Source organism: Astyanax mexicanus, chromosome 25 (genome assembly GCF_023375975.1).
Source record: "Astyanax mexicanus isolate ESR-SI-001 chromosome 25, AstMex3_surface, whole genome shotgun sequence".
Lineage (NCBI taxonomy): Eukaryota > Metazoa > Chordata > Actinopteri > Characiformes > Acestrorhamphidae > Astyanax > Astyanax mexicanus.
In genome coordinates, this window is record NC_064432.1 from 15,076,487 (window position 1) to 15,094,476 (window position 17,990).

At 42.0% G+C, this 17,990-nt stretch overlaps 1 protein-coding gene across 2 annotated transcripts; it reads right to left on the reverse strand.

Annotated features, from left to right (window-relative positions):
* Positions 1-11,665: 11,665 nt before the first annotated feature.
* On the reverse strand, positions 11,666-16,559 carry LOC103029885 (probable serine/threonine-protein kinase DDB_G0268876). Of its 2 annotated transcripts, none has more exons than XM_022681812.2 (2): positions 16,185-16,559; positions 11,666-15,297 (listed from the first exon to the last, which is right to left on the reverse strand). In XM_022681812.2, the coding sequence occupies exons 1-2, from the start codon at positions 16,327-16,329 to the stop codon at positions 13,997-13,999; spliced, it is 1,446 nt and encodes a 481-aa protein (XP_022537533.2). In that variant the 5' UTR covers positions 16,330-16,559; the 3' UTR covers positions 11,666-13,996. The 2 variants fall into 2 exon arrangements, with proteins under 2 accessions (XP_022537533.2, XP_015458508.3); XM_015603022.3 differs by having other exon boundaries at positions 11,668-15,294.
* Positions 16,560-17,990: the final 1,431 nt, after the last annotated feature.

The window sequence follows — 17,990 nt, forward strand, 5'->3', positions numbered from 1 at the left end:
ATGGCATCTTTCCAGCCAGATTTCAGAGCCTCGGACATCATTAACGTCCTAAAATAAAAACGTTGCAGGCTGAGGACATCAACAGGCCTGAGCATTTTTTTACCGCTGTAAATCAATTTAACCCGACACTGTGGGCTTCCTAGGCTACTCATCCTATTATCTAAGCACAACCTAGATTGAAAACAGTCAAAAAAAGGCCCCAAAAAGCACAGCTAAGGCTCATAAACAGGGTTCGTAAAGTTATATCCGTTGTGGCTGCATGAATCACACAGGGAAATGTGCAGCGAACGCATAGATTATTCCCGCTGAGCAGTTATGAGTAGAAGCTCTACTCAACCCACTCATTTTCCTAATGCCCTTTCAGAGCAAGCGTACATCCTCATGAAGAAAAAAAAAAAGGAGTGAAAATCTATTGCCAAAACAAGCTTAGTTACATTCATATAAAATCCATAGAAGATGCTCCATGGAATAGAGCCATATGCATTGGCAGACCTGTTACACATGGGAAATCTGGCCTGTTCCAAAGTGGTACACTTCATTTGAGGTAACTGTTGCCTCACTATGTCTAAGTACTTGTTTCTCCACTGTCTGACACTGGAGATTGCCGATTGTTGCCATTGATGGAAAAGGAAAGTTAGAAAACCAGAAGTTAGAGACCAGAAGGTTGCTGGTTCAATCCTAAAGAAATCCTGTTGGAAATGGAAGATTAGAAAAGGTTCAAACTTCAGGATAGCTGGACAGTGAGGTAAATGGAAGATTAGATAAAGCACCAGATGATTGCTGGTACAAACCTGAAAATTGGTGTGCAGTGTTGGCAATTTAGTGAATGGAAGTTTAGAGAAGAAATAAGAAGGTTGCTGGTTCAAATCTGAGCAATGTTGCCGATGTTGGGACTGGAAGGGTAAATAAGGCAACAGAAGGTTGGTGGTTCAAATCTGAGCATTGTTGCCAATGTTGGGACTGAAAGTTTAAATAAGGCAACAGAAGGTTGCTGGTTCAAATCTGAGCAATGCTGTCGAAGTTGGGACTGGAAGGGTAAATAAGGCAACAGAAGTTTGCTGGTTCAAATCTGAGCAATGTTGCCGATGTTGGGACTGGAAGGTTAATTAAGGCAACAAAAGGTTGCTGGTTCAAAAATGAGCAATGTTGCCGATGTTGGGACTGGAAGGTTAATTAAGGCAACAGAAGGTTGCTGGTTCAAATCTGAGCAATGTTGCTGATGTTGGGACTGGAAGGGTAGATAAAGTAACAGAAGATAATGAAGGGCAATGATGGTAAAGTTGGGAATGGAAGGTTAGAGATGGTAACAAATGGCCGCTGGTCCAAACCTGAGGACTGCTGTGCAATTTTGAGAATTAAAGATTAGATAAAGGCACCAGAAGGTTGTTGGATTAACCCTGATTGGTTTTGCAATTTTGACAATGTTGGGAATGGTATGGATAGAGAAGGGTTGCTGATTCAAACCTAAATATTGTTGCTAATGTTGGTAAAATAAAGTTAAAAAGGAAAACAGAAGGTTGCTGGTTCAAACCTCAGACCTACTAAATCTTGCAAATCACAAATGAGTTAGATAAGATGTTTTTGAGCCAGAAAAACATAAATCTATGAAGTATGGCATATCTATTGCCAAAACAAGCAGAGTAACATTCATACAAATTCCATAGAAGATGCTCCATGGAATAGAGCCATATGCCTTGGCAGACCTGTTACACATGGGAAATCCGGCCTGTTCCAAAGTGGTACACTTCATTTGAGGTAACTGTTGCCTCACTATGCCTAAGCGCTTGTTTCTCCACTGTCTGACACCGGAGGTGAACCATGGGTGGCAGGGGAGCGGTGTGACAGTCTCTGACCACAGCATGTCTCTTTCTCTATCACACACACACACACACACACTTTTTTTTCTCGCTCATAATCACATTCTCTCTCTCTTTCCTTGTCTCAAGCTCTCTCTTAATTCCCGTGTCTATAATTCTCTCTCTCTCTATGTCTCCCAGCTCATCGTGTGTATGTGTGTGTGTGGTCGAGTGTGTGTGTGTCTCTCTCTCTCCGTGACACACACTGACACATGGGTGGCCCGATGTGACACAGCCATCCCTGGCCAAGCCTCATTACCACAGCACAATTGTCAGCCACACCACAATCACTGTCCCACTGAGCACAAGCTAACAGTCTATCTTCCAAGCTTGCGCCCTCCCAACCCCATTAACTTACTTACTAATACGGTCTCGCTTCCATGTATGTGCATTAATGTGGGGTCCTTCGTTAAGGCTTTACAAGGGTTTTAAAATACATGTTTGAAGTTCTCTGTTGATTTTTGTTGTTTGGTAAAAGGGGAGTTTAATTCAACTCCATTCAATTGAATGTAATTTATTTGAATGGTATTATATATTTTCAGAAGAGATTTAGCTACAGCAAAACAGGTCTAAGAAGTAGTGTAGAAAAATGGGGAACCCATTCTCCACTCATAGGGAAGCTGTGCCCACAGGTTAGAGAACCAAGAGACCAAGATATTGATGGTTCAAACCTAAGGATTGCTGGGCATTGTTGGAAAAGGCAGTTTAGAAAGGACCAGAAGGTCACTGATTCAAAAATAAAAATGGTTAAGAAATGGTGCCAGCGGAAAGTTAGACTAGACCAAAAGGTCATTTGTTCAAACCTAAGATTTACTAGGCAATGGTAAGGTTAAATTAAAGGTTAGAGAATGCACCAAAAGTTTGCTGGTTCAAACCTAAAGCTTGCTTTCCAGTGCTGTGATTGGATAATTAGAGAAGGGTCCATAGCTTTGCTGGTTCAAACTTAAGAATTGTCGGCCAATGTTGAAAATGAAAGGTTAGAAAAGAGACCGAAAGGTGGCTGATTTAAACCTGAGGATTGCTAGGCAATGTTGAGAATGCCAGGTCCCCAAACTTTGAAGGGCTCTGTACAAGATACATCTGTGAGGAAACAAAAAGAAAAAGGAGCCGTGGAATCTGGGGCTACCTGAATACTCATCAGTCCAACCTGGTAAAGTGCAGCCTAGCGACGCAGCCGCAACAAGCCATTCCTGTCTCGTCCTTCTTGCTAAAGGAAACAGTCAGTGACGGGATAAGGCCTGTGCTAGTTAATGGTTACTACAGTATCCTGCCATCAATCCTAAACAATAGAGGACCAGTCGGGCCCCTCATGTCTATTGAAATAGATGACGTCATGGGGAGGGGTGCACAAATAGGCAGTCTTGTGGAATAACGTAGAACACCCCATGAAAACCTTTCCTTTATTTGAAACATGTTGAAACATATGGACATTTGGTCTTTATTTAAACAATACTGAGAAATGGGGCAACATAATGAAACACATACAACTTGTATAAATAATTTAAATATATAAAATTGGAATTAGGGGTGTAGCACATCAGCTGTGGATGGTTACCGAAGTTTTGAAGAAGCCTGTCAAATTTAAACATCAGACGTAGATTTAGTTTGGTTTTAAAACACATAGCAAGAGTCAGATACTCTCTTAAATCAATGAAACAAAAACAGCTGCCAGAATTTCAATAAAAGACTTCCAGACTCATGTTGACTTTGACCAGGACAACTGGGTAATCAAACAACTGGAACACAAAATTGGAAAGTCTTAGAATAGAAATGTTAGTAAAAAATATTCAAATCCAAGTTAAAAACTCTTGATCTTATATATTTTTTTAACTTTTATGTTTTTATTTATTTTACTGTATTTTATTTTTATATACTGTTTCATATACTACATTTGTTCTTTTTAAGTTCTTAGCTGCAAAGCATTTTGGTTTTGGTCTTAAACTGTTTTTCTGATGTATAAGATTTCAGGAAAGTTTTTATGTTTTTTTTATATTTTTTGTAAAGCACTTTGAATTGCTCATGGCTATGAAAGGTGCTATAAAACACATTTACTTTGCCTTGGCTTAGGTTGCTGTCAAAATGCTCAAATGGCAGTGGCATTGAGTTTTTTTAACTACATTAAAAGTCCACGCTTTACTGTCCCCTTTGATATGCTGTCTTACACTTACAGTATGCCAGTAGGTGGTTCACAAGAAGGAAGGAAGGAATTCAAAGAGGCAGGAGAGGGCACATTATTTTAGTGCTTTCTGTGTAATGATAAGACTGTGAGAAGCTATGTGAAGCCAGTGTAACTGATAGAAAACTGAGGTACTGTGCAAATTACTCTCATGAAGTCTTGATATGCTGTAGCTAATTGAGGATTTTGACTGGTAGGCTACAAACCCAAGAGTCTTGGATGCAAGCCAGCCAACATGCTCATGGCTAGGTAGGTTCCAGTCTTATATGGGCTCTGAGTGGGTTTGTACTGTAAGTGTTTGTTAGGCTTCCCAAATTTGCCTCATCATTACAGCTAACCCACCTTAATCACACATGGGATCCATCTAGACACCATGCTCAGAGTTGAACTAACTAATTTGTGGCCCATGTTTAACTGCTCCTGGTTGCATCACTGACCCTGATGAGCATATTATACCTGGGAAAAAACATGGGCACTTGGGAATTTGGGGACAAACATTCTGGTTCCCTGTTGGCTGACCCATACAGTTCCCTGAGAGGAAGACCAGGTTGAGAGAAGAATGGAGTCAAGTAATGATATGAAGCTGAAATTATATTGTTTTAGTTGTGGTTCTGCCCAGATCTCATGCCCACGTGGGATTTGCATGGGTAGCCCAAATAAGAACCAGAAAGTTTTGTCTTTAAACTCCATGTTGGCCCTACATATGGATGTAAGTGATGCATCCCATCAGTAATGAGACCAGGAAGAGGGGTAAAACCTGGGCCTTATCTGGATAGAAAGTGAACTAATGATCTAGTAAGCCCAACCAAGTCCTAGTGTCAACACATGTTTAAACAAATCCACTCAAAACTCATATGTAAAGCTGAGAATAAGGCCTAGATTATGAACTTCACAAAATGTTGTGTCTTACAGAATCGATATACTTCAGCCCGAACTGAAGTTGATCATCTTCAATTGAAAAAGTGTGGATCCTCAGATTCTTTGGTTTTTCAAGTTTCTGAACACTGAATTAAGCATTCGGAGGTCTTAGACAAGCCCCTCTTCCATTCGCCACTCAATCAAGGACAGCTGTGAGTCGTCCTGCAGTGTGATTGAATTGCTTTAAGGCAATTTATCTCACTCTAAATTTCACCTCTCGATTCCGTTTTGGCGCGCAGTGACGCTTGACCCTTGTTGCCATAGCGATGTAGCGGCGAGGAGAACAGCAGTAGATAAGACTCCTTGACCCCTCGGTTTCAACTCTGCGTTTTAACGTGGTATGAAAAACTCCTCAGCGAGCTCTCCAATCCATCCTCCAGCATCTTCCCTGACCGGTAATATTAATGAAGAAATACAGTTTGGGGACACAATGGCGAGGAATTACACACTTTCCGTTGTTTGCATAATGAGCTCCTTTACCTCGCCACTTCTGCGCCTTAATCACCTGGAACTCTTAAAACACACCTACACCCTTCTTCAGGATCAGACATGGGACTGTCGGACCGCGCAGCTATCGGACGAATTAATCCGCTAGGCCTTGATTGCCATTGGAGGCGTGTGATTATGCGGCCTGATTACGAAGCCCGCCCGAGGACCGAGCGCCGCCGGCTACACATCGTCAAGGTGGATATAAAATCACGCAATGATTGCGCTGGGACGGATCAATCCAGCGGTCACGCCGCCGTGTAGCTTGTCTGAAGTGCGACTATGATTAATACGGGCCACTTGAGCTCTATATAGCCGGTAACGGCACTTAACGAGACCTCCGGCTTTCGCATCAAAAGTCGGCCTTTTACATCGTCCTAAAGCAAACACTTAATTTGACGGGCAGTGTAAATTTATTGGTTGCGCTCTAATAGCCGGTGGCTCAACAAACAAGAGCGCCTTGAGGTGTTTCTGAGGAACAGCCATTGACCAGGGTGCTCTACCTGAAGGCATGAGAGTGATCAGCAAGAGGCTGGATCCTGCTTCAGAAGAACAATGGCAGTTAGAAAAAAATGTCAAGTTAAAAACCTTGGTTTAAACGCTTTTTTCGCAAGTTTCTGATTAACATTCATTTAGAAACAACTACACTTGCAAAAACAAAGGGCCCTACATGGCTTTTGGAGGATTAAATTAATCGGTACAATCACAGCATTTTATTCTGGACTGATTCTGAATCAGTGCAGTTTGCCACGAAATGCATCCTCATAGAGAACATTATTGGCTCAGAAATATTCACAGTGGAATTTCTCTAAAACAAAACCCTCTAAAACACTGATCTTTAACCCTTATTTTTTTTATAAATATATAAAAATATAAAAATAGGTACATCTGGTGTAGCATCTAGTGTAGCTAAGATAAGTTCAGAGGAGATATGATTATGGTAGGTTGTGACCAGTATTATTGCACAAGGACTAACAGTGAATAAATAGCAAATAAATGGTAGATGAAAAGGTGAGAAATTTACAACCAACATTCAACTAGGAACCAACCAGTCATGGATTACCGATGTATTTATGTATTTAGTTAAATCAGCTGCTGTGGACTGAGGTTAATTCATATCTAGGGCCAACATGGAACCAATGGTATGAAACCCAATTGGGCTAACCAGTTGGAGACCACTGTAATTAAAGTCACATCACATAAGGTTATAGTACATTACAAGATTATGAATAGATATGCCTATTTCTTCTGGTATTTTTAAGCAATTATTTAACTACACCATATTAACCACTTTGCAATAACAGTTAAATCTAGTGACCTTACCGCAATAGCCACAAACTTCCTGTAATGCTTACAAAAAACACTTATCAATGCAATGTACTGTACATGTGACCATGTTACAACATCCTAGCTACTCCTGTATGTGGGAACCACTTATGCTCCTCAATCATTCTGAGTTTTTTTTTTTCTTTTGCAGGAAATGCATTGTTCCAGGCTACGTTGTCAATCTTTTCCCCACAGTGCACTATTTCAACCATTTATTAATGCAGAAATTTTGACAAATCACACAAATCAACCCCTTTATTCATCCATTAAACGCTCCTTTACAGAAACAGAGTGTTTCCTCTGTGGCCTCGCTCCAGGGAAACCCTTCTCGGCACCTTTTTAATGTGGTTGGCCAAACATTAAATGATTGAGTCCATCCATAGGATGCTCTCCATTTCCCACAATCCCCACTGCTTCTCCTCACTATAGCGCGTATATCTCCCCGGGTTCACAGGTTCAACAGTGCTTCAAGTGTGAAGTGCTACAGTAGAGCTATGGCCAACCCAGTTCCAGGGCCATTTCCCTTCCCACTCAGCAGCCGCTGCGCACTCCATTCTCTGATGCAGCGAGAGCTTCAACAGCAGCAGAGCCCCAATGAACATCGAAGGGCCCCCGGGCTCCACGGTGGATGGAGAGGGCCGCGCTGCAGCCGAGGCCCATGTGGTGGGGCACATGTCGCTCAGTGGCTGGGACTGTGTCAGGAAGACGACGCAGGCTCTTACGCATTGGCGTGGGTGAGAACGATGTACTGCCAGTGGGCTGCGTCATGTGCTACACGCTGAGGAGCTCCTCAGTGCTCCTGCCTGCCGCTTCACAACAGATTGTGGTAGGCTGGAGCTCAGCCCAGGCACTGGCCTGGGAGAGAGGCAGGGAAGCTTCTTGGGCTCTTCATGGCAGGATGGTTTAAAGGGTGGTGGGAATTTCTTAATAGAGCCTTGGGTTTTGTATACATTTGCTGTCCAAAAGTGTTGAGACACCTGCCTATCTGTCTCCTGGGAAGGACTTTGCTTGGATCTGCTCAACAACAAGGGCAAAGGTGGAGGTGGGTAACTTCTGATGTTTACAGATCTGTAAATCAAGTTTGGGTCAAGTTGGGACATTCAAGTACAGGGGTCATTCCCTGGAGGGCTGGTCTTCAACAAAGTGAAACTGTTCAAATACCCACTTTGCTTAGTAATTAACAGATGAGTTAAATCAGGTGTGTTCAGCTAGGTTAACTTAGGCATAATATGTCATAATATACTGTACTGAGCGAAAAACAAGTGAAATAAATGATGATATTGCCATTGAAGGACCTTATATGTCACTGGTTTAAGGATAAGTTTGTTAAGAAAACAAATAATGTACAATAACGAGGTCATATCTATTTATTGTACAATGAATGGATAATGTATTTATTAAAACAAGAACAAGCCTAGCAACTTTCAGACTTTGACTGGCCCTCCAGGTCTGGAGCTGTGCGCCCATGCTCTAGATTTATCATCACCTTAGTGATTTATTGGGGGTTATTCCATAGCTTAAATTTCTCTACACATTGATGTTTTCAAAAAAACTTTGTTCCTAGACTTTCAGAATATAGGCTCAAAGGGTGACATTCTCAAAAATATGTTGTTAGTACCTTTGTATTATTATTTGCATTAATTTTCCATTGTTGTTGTTTTGCCCTACCTTTAAGGGACACAATTGTACATTTGATGATACATGTGCACTGTTGAACAACAATGTATCAGTACAATACTTTTGTCTTGATGCAGATTGCAGAAAAGTAGACTTTCAGAATACCCTCCACAGAAAATCCAGTATTACTAACCTTCGGACTCTAATAAGAGTCAGAATTAGACAACCTTATGGAAGTTCACTGTTCTCTGAGTCCAAAGAAGACCAAATATTTAGACCTATAAAAAGAAATAGAATGATCTTAAATGAGCGTTTTACTGACTAAAGGCCAAACTAAAGGGAGAAAGACCAATCAGACCAATCAAAAACTGTGGACATCTGCAGTAAAGGAAGGCCTGGTAAAGGAAGTCAATGGCGAAAACTTAACATTTGGTGATGTGCAAAGGTTTCAAGTCTTCAGGCAGTCATTGGTTTGCGTGTTAAACTTGGGTGTGAGGGTATCTTTCCAGGGGATTTGGGTTTGATTCGCACTTACTCACAGTCTGAGAGGTTGTGTGTGGTACTCTGTGATGGACTGCTGACCGGGCTCAAAAAGCACACAATTATTTTTTTGTTTGTGGATGGTGGATCCACCAGTCATAAGCCACACTTTGGTAATGTTTATGACCCTGATGGAAGTTTGACTGTCGGTGTCTCCCTTCAACCACCACAGACCAGCTACTCACCATTTCCCAGTTTTTTTTTTGTTACTACTATTCTTCTTTTTAGGTCCATATGGCTGTATTGATCTATAATTAATAAGAAATTTTGATCAGAGGAGGATGGGTCCTCCCCACTTTGCAAAATTAGTTTAAAAAGCACTATAAGAATCTATTTAATTTGATATTCCAGCAGTATTGAGGCATGTTGAGTAGCAAGAAGAGTGGTCGGCTCGTAATAATAGAGTCGTAAGAGTCAGGCTTTCCAAAGGTAGCCTACCGAGCCACATCTCTGAAGATAAAAAACAAAAAATAAAGGGTGCAGGCAAAGCTGCCAAATTCACCTCGAGTAGAGCTGAATACACAGAGTGCATCTCAAAGGGAATCTGCAATGGATTCAATTTTCACTTCGAGCCTTCGACAACACTGAGGTCACACACGCACATGCCCGTAAGGAAAAAGACTTATTACAACCTGTAGCCCTCTGGCATGTCGTGCTGCCCCAAGCAGTATTCAAATACCATATTTCCTGGATTCCTGCAGCAGAGAGCTTCTCGCCATGCTACAGTGGGTCCTAATGATCAGGTTTTAGGATGATCATAGCAAAAAGAGGACAATTCTGACTAAAATAATTGAATAATAATTTTGACTTCTGTTGAATAGTTCTGTCTAATTGGCAAGATCTGTAATATTATCTGTAAATGTATGTTGCTAACAGTTTAACAGATGAAAAAAAAGTTAGTTGAATCTCAGATTTTCTTGCATCTTAAGAAAAGAAGATTTTAAATGAGGAGGAACTACAGCTGAGTGAGTATTGAACCCACAACCTTGTGATCAACAACTGCAGCTTGGACAGGTGGGTCACTCACATTCACTAACATTCTCTAACAAACAATCTTTCTGGAGCTAAATGGGAGGTTCTTCTATGTCATTCTATCTCAAAGAATCAATTGAACCATTCATTTATTTTTAAATGTATACTAGACATAATCTGACATGGTACCACATGGCACTATACTACAGCTGTAAGGACATTTTGATACCATGCTACGTATCAGGGTTAAAAAAAAAGAAACTAACCCTTTTTGTCTGTCAGTCTGAATGTTAAGCCTGTTGTTCAAATAGATGTGTTGACATTATAAATATACCCTACAAAAGAAGCAGCTCAAGCTCAAGCATCCCTACACCAGAGAGGGTCAAGTGCCTTGTTCAAGAGTCCAACAAAAGCAACTTAGAGAATGTAGATATTGAACCCACAAACTTGTGATGGGATCAAAGTCAGCCATGCTCAAGCATCCCTGAAGCCAAGAAGGTAATGGTTCTCGTTCAAGGCCTTTTCTAATGGTGGCAGCTTAGAGGATGTGAATGTTGGACCAGCAAACTTGTGCTCAACAACCACAGCTCAGGAACCTAGAGTCAAAGTAAAGGGTCAGCCATGCTAAAGCATCCCTGAACCAGATTGTTAGGGGCCTTGAATAATCATGGTTGCTCAGAAAACTGGGGTATTGAACCCGCAGCCTTGTGATCAGCCATACTTCAGCACTTCCAGAGGGTAAATGGCCTTATTTTTTATCAAGGGCTTAAGAGTGGTCAATGGTTAAAGTGCAAGGTCAGCCATGCCTAAGCATCTCTAAAACAGCAGAGGGGGCTAAGCCCCATAATGACAACTTAGAGGACTGAGACACTGAATCCACAACCAGTTATGTTAGATGTCCCCTGCCTTGCATAGTCCATAGTAATAGAAGTTAAAGGTAAAAAAAAAACATCTTTAGACAGAGCCTAAAGGAGGTCAAAGGGAAATAATGGGATAGAGGAATAAAGGAGGGGAAGAAGGAAATTAGGTTAGAAGTAGTTAGTGTGTTAGAGGTGTTAGGAGAGTAAAAGCTCTTTGAAGAGCTCAGTCTGTCTTCAGGAGTTTCTTAAAGATAGCGAGAGATTCTCCTGATTTGGTAGTGGAAGGTAGTTTGTTCCACCATTGGGGAACTCTGTATGAGAACAGTCTGGATTGCTTTGTGTGAATGTTTGTTTGGTAAAGAGAGGCAACGTTCATTGGAGGAGCGCAGCGGCCGGGAGGTGGCGTAAGCCTTCAGGAGTGATCAGTGCAGGTAGGAAGGAGCTGTTCTGTTCTGTCATCACCTTGTAGGCGATTGTAAGAGCTTTGAATTTGATATGAGCAGCAACTGGTAGCCAATGAAGCTCAATGAGCAGCGGGGTTACATGTGCCTTCTGGATCATCTGGAGTGATTTTACTGCACATGCCGGGAGGAACGTTAGTGTGGCATTGCAGTATTCAAGGCGTAAGATGACCACTGCTTGTACCAGAAGTTGGGTGGCCTGTTGCGTCAGAAATGTTATACAGGGCAAAATTTCAGGATCGAGCAACTGAGGCCACATGGTGTGTGAAGGAGTGCTGCTCATCAACCACAACACCCAGGTTCCTAGCAACCTTTGTCAGGGTGAGAGAGAGAGAGATTCGATGGTTATGGCGAAGTTGTCTTTGAGAGGTTTAGCTGAAGGTGATGCTCCTTCATCTATGAAGATACTGTATGTCTGAGAGACACAGTGATACCTGAAGCTTAGAGGGTCAATACTGGTAGTCTAAAAAATCAGGCCATACAACCCACAACCTTGTGATCAGACTGCAGGGTCAGCCATACTGTTAATTGACCAGGCTCTCTAACCCACAATTTTATAATTAATAACCCAGCATCATTTTGACATAAATAAACAGGATGCCTTTTTAAAAGACTCAGCAAATAGTTTTATTCATAAACATCAGTCATAAAAATAACAAACATCAATGTTCATTCAAAGTATTCTTGTATAAACCGTCTCAATATGTACAAAATCATTCTCCCAGCATTGGAAGAGATTAAAAATAACTTAAGGCAAGTTCCCCATCAATACCACCCCCCCAGTCACCTCATAATTTTTCAAACAACCACTTTGCCCAGTACAATACAATTGCGATATGACTGTCGTGAGATTGTAATACCCTTGTGTAGAAGAAGAACTACTGGAAAAGGAAAAGAAAAAAGAAAAGAAATGCAGCAATGTGTGCTACCTAGTTACTCAACAGCAACGTTTAGCCTTGTGCTATTCTAGTCCTGCTTCATCATATTACGAACTACAAGAGCCATGTGATTCCGAGTTCATTGATTTATATATACACACACACACACATGTGGTGGGTTTGGAAAGCGCCAACCGTCCAACAGCGACAAGGCGCTCAAAAAGAAAAGAGTCTGTAATCCTGTGGACACTGGGAATCCGTTACATCTCCCATCGAGTTCTGCCTTTCCCCCATGTTAACACACATAGGAAACACTGTTCATAAATAAAACTTCTTGTATTTTTTTTTTCATTTTTAATGTACAAAGAAGCAACCATGTAAATATAGGCAAACGTTTAGAAAAATACAAATGATCATAGGCATATAAATATATTTATTATCATTTTTCATGTCCAAATCTGACACTTAGAGAATAAATTTCCTCGTCAAACAACACAATTACCATTTAATAGCATAGCAACCAAAAAAACGTTGAAAAAAAAAACTGTAAAAAAAAAACCCTGCATAGTCACTGTCACACAACAATATTGTATCTCCATTTTTTTTGCCAATGTTCGTCAATTTTGACACTTTTTGTTCTTGATTGTAAACAGGTCAATAGAGTTAAAATATTTTATACTGATTTCTTAATAGGTCAATGAGGTTTTCTATATAACTCATCTTCCTTCTCCTATGAAGGTGCCATTTTGGAGATATAATTATTTTTGTTGTGACAGTGACGATATCGTAAAACAAAAACTAAAACGAACAAACCAACAAAAATAAGCCAACAAAAACTAAAAAAAGCCTTGATGCGAATAAACCACAAGTCGTGGTTTAGGCAAGGCAGGGTTTTCCAGACGAGGTAAAGACGACCCGGCTTGAGCAGCCTGGCCATAATTCATCAGCTATTAATTAAAACAACGTCACACATTAACATAAACATGCATTTTCCAAGAGTTATCAAACAGGTGGGTCACATCATATAGATATATAGATATATAAAAAGACTCAAAAAAGCACAAATGTTTCTGTTTTGTTTTCCAATAAAAGACTCTTAAAGTTTAAGGAGATTAAGTGCAATACATTCAGGAGGAATTGAGGTCGGAGGAGCTGTCCAGCAGGAGCAAATGCTGAACTGCAGGTCAGATGGAAAACGTAAACCAAAATTTGAACCCCAGAAGATCAAGAGATCAAAGAGTTTTTCTTCCCTTTCAGTTCTGCAGTTGCTGCACAGAGAGCAAGCGGCACAGAGGGGTGGTGAAGGAAGGAGCAGACCTGGGTTCCTTTTAGAGTTCTCGGCCTCCATTCTGATGCTCAAACTTTGATCACATAGCCTTTCATTAGGGGGCCAAGCACCTAAACTCTTAAACATAATGGGGCTTCAAATGGTTCCTTGGGGGATACCAAAGGAGAATAACCAGTTCTGGTTAGATTTTGTCTAGATTTGGCGATGTGTTAAACCTTTTAAAGCTTCAGATTATTATATTTCTTTTTATGATGTATCATTATTGAATTACTGTATAAACATGGTTCTTCAAGGCCTATGACATCAATGAAAGAACCATCTGGAGAGCCTTTATTTTTAAGAGTGCTGTACTCTGTGAGCCCTATACTGCAATGTGACGGTTTTATTGTTTTTACATACATAAAAGCTTTGATGCCTTCCAAGGTGTTCCAAGAAGCTTCTTGCGCTCACACACACACACACACACACACACACGTTCACACTTACATTCACCTCTTACACACCTACACCCACTCTTTCCCTCGAGATTCCCTTTCACAAAGCTCTACATTACAGGGCCTCAGAAGCTCCTCAGGCCTTTGATCATTAGTTTGTTTGTTCAATAGTTTGTTTCTTTGTTTAACTCAGAAGCCCCCCTCGTGTGCTGGGAAACGACCACCCCCCGGTCGCCGCTGCCGCCGCAGCCGCAGCTGCAGCCGCCGCCGCTCCGGCCGCCTGCCTCTCGAGCTCCTTCTCGCGCTGCTTGAGGTGGACGCGCGCGTGCCGTTTGCGCTCGTCGCTGCGCGCGAACCGCTTGCCGCACGAGTCGCACGAGAAAGGCTTCTCGCCGGTGTGCGTGCGCGTGTGCGTGGTCAGGTGGTCGCTGCGGCTGAAGCTGCGCGCGCACACGCGGCACCTGAAGGGTCGGTGGCCGGTGTGGATGCGCACGTGCCGGTTCAGCTCGTCCGAGCGCGAGAAGCGGCGCTCGCAGCCGCCCATGGGGCAAGCGAAGGGCTTCTCTTTGGCGCGCGGCGGCGTACCGCGGGCCTGGGAGCCGGCTGCGCTTTTGCGCGCACGGGCGGGCTTGGGCGCGCGGGGCGCGTAGGTCTGCGCGAAGGTCTCGGGCAGCAGGGAGGAGAAGAGGAGCGAGTCGATGGTGGAGGAGGAGGAAGAGGAGGATAGGGAGGACGATGAGGAGGAGGATGATGAAGAGGAGGAGGTCAGGTAGCTGCTGTTGATGCTGTTGGTGCTGATGCTGTTGTTGGTGGTGCTGAGGCTGTTGGTGTTGTGCAGGTCCTCCTCGGCACCGTACGCGCCAAAAGCGTGCACGCACGCGCTTGCGAAGTCCTGCTCGTGCTTGACGGTGCTCTCAGCGGCTTTGAAGTCCGGCTCGGGGTTCACGTGGTTGAAGGTGTCCAGCAGGTCTTTGACGTCCCCGTGCTGGAAGGGCTCCGGTTGGAAGTAGCAGTAGTAGCCACTGTTGGAGTTTGCATTGTTGTTCGAGTTGTTTGTGTTGTTGTTGTTCGAGTTGTTTGCATTGTTCGAGTTGTTGTTACTGTCATACTCGCTCGTGCCCCACTCGTACCCGTCGCTCTCCAACTCGCGCTTCACCACCAGCACGGGCAGCGCGGCCGCCTCGGCCAGGGGCACGGAGTCCGCGTAGCCTTGACCCGCCGGCTGCGGCTGCTGCTGCTGTTGCCCCACCGGGGGGTACAGTGGAGGCGGGCTGGAGCTCCCGCCGGGGCTCGTGGACACGCCGCCGACGATCTCGCTGATCATGCTGAGCAGAGTCTCCGCGCTGCACGAGGCTCCGCGTGACGCCTCCACGTAGAAGCTGCCCGAGTAGGACAGCGAGGAGTCGAAGCTTCCCCGGGGGCCCAAACACGGCGAGTACAGGTCCGCCGAGACCGGCTCGGTCTTTGGCGTTACCGAGGTGTCTGCTGGGACAAGAAGATATGGAATATATGGATCAGTATTTGTGAACATTTAAGTTATCTAATATATTTAGCACAATATAAATGTATAAATTATGGAGGCACCAAAATGCACTGATTTGTTTTTACAAAAGAAAAAAAATGAAACATTTGGCTTTATACCAAATGTTGACACTTTTTCAGCACTTTATATATTAAATGTATATGTATCTTGCAATTACAAAACTGAACGTTTGTAATATATACGGTATTTAAACTAAACAATCTGAAACATTTAGCCAAATACCATGATTTTTACCCACCATTTTGCCACTTTTCCCCCACTATATATATTTAATATATAGGTATCTTGCAGTTACAAAACTACAGTTCATTGATTACTGAACCTTTATAATATACACTGTGTATGTAATATTTGGTTCATCCTCCCTAAACACATTTCCAAAGCTGAAGCCTACTTGTTTGATATATGAATTATTTAAATATTTAAATATTTATGAACATTCAAGGTAGTCCATTTTCTGAACGCTGTATTTGATTGAAAAGCTTATTTTGTACTTGATTAATACACACAAACACACATAAGTGTATGTATATAAAGAGAGGAATGTGTCCTTCATTCATTTACTTTATTTATTTGATCTGATTGTCTATCCATCCATCCATCCATCCATCATCAGGCCACACTTTGACCACATCCTGCTGAATTTTACAGTTGGTGTGTTACATAAGTGGCAGCTACGTAGAATCGCTCACTGTGCTTAAACGGATGGACATCCCCTTCAAAGACCACCGCGCACATCTGAACATCCCCAACTAAGCGACAAAACTTGTCCATTAGCGAATACGACTTTCAAAAAATAATAAAATAAAGCAGAGAACAGAAATCTTACCGTGCTGAAAGTGCGCTGCGTCCATAAACACCAAGTCCCGCTCTTCTTTGGCTCCGGGAGTTGCCATTCCCATGGTTGAGGTGTTACAACTCTCAAACTGCGGGTAGAAAGAGTCCTGAGAGTTCAAATCCATGTTGTTAAGCATATTGGCGGAGCGCCTTTCAATCCGAGGAGAAAAACAGAGATATTGAGCAGAAAGAAAAATGATGGAGATGCAGGAGTGCTTCTGTTCTGCCAACCGGTTCCGATAAAAAAAGGCTGAGATCCAAACCGAGAAGAAGAACAATAAAAGTCAGCGTGGAAATTCCCCCTGTTTTTGGTTGTTTTGTTATTTTTTGGTTTCCTCAGATGATGTGTGACCGCAGCTCGATGTTCTCCCGCTATCTGTTGCTCAGACTCTTCTCCTCCACTCGCTTTTATACTCTTGGGCTGAGCCGTCGTCCCTCCTCCCCATTCATCGGCTCCACTGAGAGGATTCCCCCGCTGCGTCTGTCGTCTTCTTGGCCATAAATGGACAGAGGATGTGACGGGCTTCCCCCCAAAAAAGGAGAGTTGTACGATTCTGACGCTTCAACTAATGGGTCTAGTAAAGAGATCGGGAGAGCAGCAGAGAAGCGCTCTCTACAGATCAGTAGAGGCGATTATCACTCAGCTATTTGGGTTTATTGGTTGGATTTTATAGTATTTTAATTAAAACAGTGTAACCATTTGGGTTTTTAGGAGGATCATTATTTGTACTCTATATATTTCATGTGTTCAAAAGAAGATATCACTCACATTGTAATGTAAAACTGCAGTAAGTGAAGACATCAATAATAAATAAAGAAGAAAATATGAATAGTGAATGAAATATGTGACTGTGGAGGAGCAAATCCCTCCCCAAAGGAGACATAAGGAGGCTTAAAATGGTTAGTTGAGGGATGCCACAGAAGAACCACTTTTGGTGCAATCTGTGGATGTAAAGAATATTTAAAAGATCTTAAAAGCCATTACTTGATTTCTATTGTACTTTAGCATTATTATATTATTGCATTAACATGGTTCTTCTATGAGCTCACTGAAAAAAAAAAACTCTGGAGGGTCTTTTATTAAAAAAGAAATCTGTACTCTGTAGGCCATACACTGCAAAGATTTTTTTTTATGTTTTTAAATAAAAGCTTCCTGACAGACTATTAAGTGAAGCGCTCTTAGCGCAGCTTAGTATACGCATATTTAAGTTAGAGTTTGGATTGACTAGTCAGATTTTATTGCATTTTATTACGTTTTATCAGAAAGTATTTATGTGGTAGACAACGTTTTAACCCCTTGGATGCATTTTTTGGATGCAAATTTACTTATTAGGATATTCATTTTCAAGCAAACCAAACAACGTTTTTGGAGTTCCAACAGAAGACAACCTTTTCACGTTTTGCTTTCGGAAGGTTCTTAATAGAAATTGTTGTTATCTCTAAAATAATAAGTTGGTGACTGAAATCTCTACCTGACTCAAAGTTTATTGTTCTGCAGACAAAATAAGGAAACCTTTAAAATTCATGTTAAGAAATAAATATTAATGTATTCCAAGTTTATTCCTATTCTAACCTGCGCACGCTCCGTGAAAGAGAGATTTGGTCAGAAAGCGAGGGATGGTTTTTGGTTTGAACCTGTGCTGGAACTGGGATTTCTCTCCAGACTGAGTTAAGATAAGTAGCTAAATGTTTCCTACAGTGTTTCAACATTAAGTGAGGGTGAGAATACCGTTGTTTGGTGTATTAAATAACTTTAACAACAGTTAATATTGGAGCTAAGTTAATAGTTGAGGTAAGG